The 6,669-nt window shown below is 57.2% G+C and overlaps 1 protein-coding gene and 2 non-coding genes across 6 annotated transcripts in view; 1 reads left to right on the top strand and 2 right to left on the bottom strand.

The window, feature by feature from the left end:
• The window catches only part of DPP9 (dipeptidyl peptidase 9), a 52,806-nt gene extending 47,213 nt beyond the window's left edge, over window positions 1-5,593 (bottom strand). For 3 of the 4 annotated variants that reach the window (XM_017528399.2, XM_037738426.1, XM_037738427.1), the window contains exons 1-3: window positions 5,403-5,593; window positions 4,242-4,294; window positions 1,677-1,767 (exon numbers count right to left, since the gene is read on the bottom strand). In XM_017528399.2, the coding sequence (XP_017383888.1) occupies window positions 1,677-1,732 (56 nt within the window). In that variant the 5' untranslated portion in view covers window positions 1,733-1,767; window positions 4,242-4,294; window positions 5,403-5,593. Of the gene's footprint in view, window positions 1-1,676; window positions 1,768-3,583; window positions 3,682-4,241; window positions 4,295-5,402 lie in introns of those variants that run through there. The other variant, XM_017528400.2, reaches the window with a different exon arrangement.
• A 211-nt stretch (window positions 5,594-5,804) lies between these two features.
• TRNAG-UCC lies at window positions 5,805-5,876 on the top strand. Its single transcript has one exon. It is a non-coding gene; the product is annotated as a tRNA-Gly (tRNA).
• A 447-nt stretch (window positions 5,877-6,323) lies between these two features.
• Window positions 6,324-6,396, bottom strand: TRNAV-CAC. The gene has a single exon. It is a non-coding gene; the product is annotated as a tRNA-Val (tRNA).
• Window positions 6,397-6,669: the final 273 nt, after the last annotated feature.

Genomic DNA, 6,669 nt, shown 5'->3' with positions numbered 1-6,669 from the left:
TAGAGATGGGTCTGGCTATGTTGCCCAGGCTGGTCTCAAATTCCTGGGCTCCAGCGATCCTCCCATCTCAGCCTAGCAAATAGCTGGGGTGAGACGGGTGGAACCACGGCGCCCAGCTCCAAAGCTCTGTGATCTCTGTGTCTGAGCTGATGCTTCGGTGGCAGGCAGGGGGCGGGGGAATAGTCGGAGTTGGAGGGAGTATTCAAACGCCTAGAAGGAAGCAGACTCTCAGTGCTAACTGTGGTTCTGAGTGCAGGCAGACCACAAGGTGGCAAGACAGAAAGACGTGGGGCAAGGGGCAGATGGCGGCAGGGAGGCAGGGTCCTACCCATGCGCTGGATGGGGAAATGCCTCAAGGTGGACCTCAGGCAGGTGGCCCAGGCCAGGCTAGTGCTCCCACAAGTAAGGGCTGCTGGGGAAACAGCACGCCATCCTCTGTGCCACCCAAACTGCCCCCAGCACCGCCCAGGCCTTTAGCTTTGATGAGCAACCTTTACAGAGTCACCCTGCAGCCTGTGCCCAGAAGGGACACTAAGGGTGTACAGGGAAGGGACACGAATCACCTTCAGTAATGGATCCCTAAGGCATGTGCCCGCCAGATACCAAGACCGCCGGGTTTTAGAGCCCGAGGCCAGGGAAGTCAGAGCCCGTCACACCATCCCTGTCTCCCCAGGTCGTTCTTCCATTCCCTTCCCGACTGCGTGTGCTCTGTCAAAGCAAACGCGCCTAAGAGCATTAGAAACTGGCCAGGCGCGGTGGCTCACGCCTCTAAGCCCAGCACTTTGGGAGGCCGAGGGGGGCGGATCACGAGGTCAGAAGATCGAGGCCAGCCTGGCCAACATGGAGAAACCCGTCTCTACTAAAAATACAAAAATTAGCTGGGTGTGGTGGCACGTGCCTGCAATCCCAGCTACTTGGGAGGCTGAGGCACAAGAATCACTTGAACCCGGGAGGCGGAGGTTGAAGTGAGCCAAGATGCACTTGAGCCTGGTGACAGAGCGAGACTCCGTCTCAAAAAACAAACCGAAACCCTATACTGAGACATGTCCGCAGGGTGGAGGAATTCCTGCTGCCTGTTCCTCTCCTGCCAGGGCTTGAGACGTGGAGTTTGCTGACTGCCCCGGGGGCGCGTGTCTAACTGCATTCGATCGGCGGCTGACTCCGGGAGAGCTCCTCAGTTCTGGGGTCTTCCTCATTTTCAGGACCAAATAACGGGCTGTGAGGTTGAATGTTCTGTCCAATGACACCCCGTGAGGCAGGGGAGTAGAGCCCCAATCCCTTGGACCCCAAAACCCACATGCTTCCAGTGAGGTCAGTGGTTCTCACCCAGGAGTGATTCTGCCCCCAGCAAACACTTGGTGGTTGTCCCAACTGAGGGAGCTCCTGGCATGGAGTGGGTGGGGGCCAGAGACGCTGCTCAGCACCCTGCGGCGCCCAGGACAGCCCCGCCCCAGAGAACACTACAGCCCCAATGCCGACAGTGCTGAGGGGAGACCCCGCACAAGGCCATGCCGCCTCCTCGCTTTGAAATAACCAGAACAGCCTTAGGGACATGGGGATGTGTGGGGAAAGCCAGGGGAGAGGGATAGAAGGGGCCTTCCAGATCTCAGTTCACTGGGGAACTCCGGAAGCTGGGCCACGTCCCCACTCATCAGGGCCTCCAAGGCCAGGCTCACCTTCTCCAACTTCCGGTGTTCTCCTTGTCCAGGCGTAGCTTCTTAACCTTCCGCATTAACCGCTCAGCTGACCTCAGGAGGGCAGGGGTGCCTGCAGGTGAGCGGGAAGAGAGACCACAGGGCTGCCACCTGGGCAGGTGGGGAGAGGGTTCTCCTGCCCCTGTCACCCCCTCCCCATGTCTCCAGGCCGCCCTCCAAGCCTCCAAGGAGCACCCTGAGGCCAAGCGCATTGTGACGCAATGATGGATGCTTCAGGCTCTGCGGCATTTGCCAGAGACTTGAATCTTTCTCAACAGGAGGTTTCTGTGAAATTCCCTGGGAATTTCAAGTGAGTCCAGGGAAACCACCCCAGGGCACCTGCTGGAAACAGAAGAATCCAAAATTCCTCACTGTGGATGCTTCCTGATGGCCCTGGTGACCCTGGCTTCTTACTTTGCCCTTGACTGTGACCTCTGGCTACATTAGCCTTCTTGTCCCTCGACACACCCACTCCTTCCCAGCACATGGCGGTCTGCACGGCATACCCCTCCGCCTGAAATGCCAGTTCCCTGCTTTGGATATGACTTGCTCCTTTTTACCCTGCAGGTGCTGAGATCACCTCTTCAGAGGTCTTTCCTGAGCGCCCCATCTGAACATGCTACCTGACTGGCCCATCGCTACACCCAAACACGAAGATGGCCTGGACCATCGTTCCTGTGCTCCCCTTCCCCTGGGAGAGTGGTTCTCAACTGGGGGTGATTCGCCCCTCCCCCGCAGGGGACACTGGGTGATGTGCAGAGATGTTTATGGCTGTTACAACTTGGGGTGCCCCTGGCACGGAGTGGAGCCCAGGGATGCAGCTTAGCACCCCACAGTGCCCAGGAGGACCCACCCTAGAGAAAGTTCTTCAGAGAAAGAAGTAAAGATCCACCCCAAATTTCAGCAATGCCAAGCCGGAGACCCCTGCATCCATTACTTGGGGAGAAACCTGCGTTCATCTCCAACGCTCATATTAATACCAGGATAAACTTCCCATGGGATCAGCATTCTAAAATGGGGGACCCTCAGCTCCTGGGATTCTCCTCCTTTCTCCCCATTCAGGGTGAGGATTTCAATGTGTGCAGCCTCCTGGGACCTGAGCAGAGGATCAGGAGACACGGAGTCTCTTGGGGGGTCCACGGTATTCCCTAACCCAGGGGGCCTCACCTGGGGATAACGGGCCCCCCCAGGGGACAGTTTTGGTTACCACGACTGGGACGGTGCAGGGAGGCACGTGGCTGGTGGAGACCAAGGATGCTGTTCAACCCCCTACTGTGCCAACCCTAAATGTCACAGAGCCAAGGCTGAGAAACCCCGCTGCGGGTGAGGGGGCACTCAGCACTGGAAGGTCAGCTCCACGGGGCAGGCCACATCTGTCCTGGTCCCAGCAGACTGCCTGAACCCAGACAGTGCCTGGCCCTTGAAAAGCATTTCAGGTTGAATGAATGAGCCGCTGTCCTTTCCTGGATTCGTGTAAAGTCAAAGGAACCCCTTGTGTGGTTGATGCCCAACTACCTTCTCAGGTAAGCCAGGTCCCATGACAGGCAGTTCCTCAAAGGCTGAAAGAAGAAACGGCTGCTGGGCGCCGTGGCTCACACCTGTCATCCCAGCACTGTGGGAGGCAGAGGAGGGTGGATCACCTGAGGTCAGGAGTTCAAGACCAGCCTGGCCAACATGGTAAAACCCTGTCTCTACTAAAAATACAAATATGAGTCAGGCATGGTGGTGCAAGCCTGTAATCCCAGCTATTCAGGAGGCTTACGCAGGCGACTCACATGAATCAAGAAGGTAGAGGTTGCAGTGAGCCGAAATTGTACCACTGTACTCCAGCCTGGGCGACAGACTGAGACCGTCTCACATCTAATGGAAGAGGTTAGGTGTAAAGTTACCACAAAGCAGCACTGGCTGCACTCTCAGTCCAGTGTGAAAGCATGGGCTCTGGTGTCAGAGAGAGGGGTTCAGATCCTAACTCTGCCACTTCTGGGGCAGTCACCGAACCTCTCCAAGCTTCCACTTCCCCAGAGAGAACACGGGATGACAGTATCTACACCTGGGGCCACCGACGGGATTAAATGAGACCACACACATACAGCTTTTAATACACAGTTGACAGGTAGCATGTCAACTCAACAAACTACTCAAAACCACACGAACGGGGAGAATCCAGCTAAGGGGGATTCTCTAAGAATTCTCTAAGAATCTAAGGGGGAGAAACTCGAGCCAGAATCCTCACCATTTACTGATCAGGTCAGACAGCGTAGGGGTTACTGCCACCCCTCCACCAAATCCTGCTGAAATCAGCACTCCCCCCTTTCTCTCCCAGAACCCTTCAGAAACTCCCTCCCAGGGGCAGCTAGAGGGGTATAGGGGTAAAAATAAAAGCCTACAGCGGGTGCACAGAAAGTTGCAGCCACTGCCCTGGGGAAGACAACGACCCAGGGCCACAAAAAACCATTTCCTGCCAATCCCTGTATTCTACAGCAGGCAAAGGAATCCCACCAGCCCCCACCCCAGCCTTACTGGCTGCCAAACCCCAGCACAACTGACCTTTTAAAGGGTCCAGAGAACCTCCATTCCAGCTGCAGGTGTGGGACACAGACCTTGATAGGATAAATGTGTCATGAAAGTGACAGGTTAATGAAAGCACGGGCCAGCCGTTCAGTCCCCCCTCCACTCAGAAGCTGCAGACTGCCAGGCCTGATTCTACCTGGCTACATTCTAGCTCTGCCTCGAAGCCCTGCAGCACTGCCTCCATGCCCTGGACAGAATCTGGGAGAGAAGCCATCCCGATTCCCCCGGGACCCAGCCGAGGAATGCAGGGATTGGTGCCTACAGTACACACCTCCTGGGCTTTAGTCCCAAGCTACTCGAAAGCAGGTTGGTTCTTGCCGCGGAGGCAAGTGACTTCCTCAGGGAGCCCCAGGGAAAAACCAGGGGGTGGGGGCGAAGGGCATAGCCCACTTTCAATGGCTCAGAGGCAGCCTGGATAGGGAAGTGTCAGGGCTGGCCTAAGGCTGCGTGGGAAGAAGGTGGGCGGCTGGACAGGCCAGAGACGGGAGAGAAGGGGGCTGGACCCTGTGGGCCGGCCCCTTGAAAGGCAGCTATGCTAACCACACCACCAACGCCTCGGCAGGAAAACCGGTCTCTAGATGCCCTTAATAGAGTCTGGGATTAAGTGGGGCTGAGGATCAGGACTGGGTCGGGGGAGACCAAGCCTTGGGGCGAAGGTGGGGGGAAGGGGTAAAGGGGTGATGGCAGGATGCAGGTCCAGAGAAGTGGCCTCTGTGCACACACAGCGTTTCCATGGGGAGAGGGAGATCGGGAACTCCAGGGGCTCACGGAAGGGGAGAGGGTGTCAAGATCTGCAGCAGCGAGGGCGTTCTTGGGTGCGGTCACCCTCGGAAGGGGTCAGAGCCGGGTGGCCTGGGCAGCAACGGGATGGGTGGGGAGGCCGGGCCGGGAAGGGGAGAAACTGGGAGGTGGCCTGGCCAGCGCAGGAATCCGGGAGGGAAAGAAAGTGGAGGGGGGCCCAGGGCGGAGGGAAAACGAGGCAGGGAGCCGGAGGGACCCAGGGACGGGTGCATGGCGGCGCCAGAGTGCGGGGAGGCCCGGCAATGGCGGGTGCAGGGTCAGAGCCGAGGCGGGGCTGGTCAATGGCGGGTTCAGGGTCGCGGCCGGGGCGGGACTAGGCGCGCGGGCGATGCTCACCGGGGCGCGGGGCGGCAGCCGGGCTGGGCAGGGCTGTCCCGGGGCCAGCGGCGCCTCACGCTCGCGGCTCCATGCCCGGGACTGCGGCCCCGGAAGTGGCGGGCGCGGGGGACGACAGCGGTGGCGGACACTGGGGACCCGCCGGCTCAGGCCCCTTTGACCCGGAAGTCGAGCGGCCCAGGCGGCGGCCTGGGATTGGACACCTCCAGGCACGTACCAAGACGTCCGCGGCGCTGGGGGGTGAGCTCACGGAGCGGCGCCGGCGGCTTACGGCGCAGAACGCCCAAGAGCGACATCTTCCGGTGCAGTAGGGAGAAACACCCCCATGTGACTTGGTATCGCTCAGCCAAGCCCATGATTCCCCCTATTAAGGATATACGGAGACACTTTTTCCCCGACATGGCGTTGGTGGTATAGTGGTTAGCATAGCTGCCTTCCAAGCAGTTGACCCGGGTTCGATTCCCGGCCAACGCAAACTTTTGTCAGTTTGCAATTTTCTTTTCCTTTATTTATTCATTTATTTTTGAGACGGAGTCTCGCTCTGTTGCTTAAGCTCTACTGCAGTGGCGCGATCTCGGCTCACAGTAACCTCCAGTTCCAGCGTTCAAGCGATTCTCCTGCCTCATCCTCCCAAGCAGCTGGGATTACAAGTGCGCCAGTCTAATTTGTGTATTTTAGCAGAGATGGGGTTTCACCACGTTGGCCAGGCTGGTCTCAAACTCCTGACAGGTGATCCACCCTTCTCTGCCTCCCAAAGTGCTGGGATTATAGGCGTGAACTACCGTGCCCAGCCTAAATTTTTTATTTTGAAATCAGTTTTTAAATACCATAAAAATTTCTAAAAGGCAGTAGGAAGTCGGAAGAGAAGGAAGGGAATCAGAATTGCTGGTTCAGTGCTCGTGTGAGGGAAAATAGCACGCTTGTTTCCGCCCGGGATCGAACCGGGGACCTTTCGCGTGTGAGGCGAACGTGATAACCGCTACACTACAGAAACCAGTGAATGTTGCACTTTTTTGAACTCTCACATAGAGATAATATTGGAGAGATTGTCGCATTCCACTGCTGCAAAGAAACAGTTTTGCTGCTGTCAGCCAAGTAATATCTGCTCTTCCTCTGGAGCTCTTATTAACAGCTCTAAAAACTAGCTGTTATTCTACTTGATACAGTAGAGATCGAAAGAAGGAAAGTACCGAAGACAAAAAGAAATCCAATAGGCCGGGTGCGGTGGCTCACGCCTGTAATCCCAGCACTTTGGGAGGCCGAGACG

The sequence above is a fragment of the Cebus imitator genome, unplaced genomic scaffold (genome assembly GCF_001604975.1).
Source record: "Cebus imitator isolate Cc_AM_T3 unplaced genomic scaffold, Cebus_imitator-1.0 Scaffold53, whole genome shotgun sequence".
NCBI lineage: Eukaryota > Metazoa > Chordata > Mammalia > Primates > Cebidae > Cebus > Cebus imitator.
Note: the sequence above shows the minus strand (reverse complement) of the source record. Positions and strands in the feature narration are given on the sequence as shown.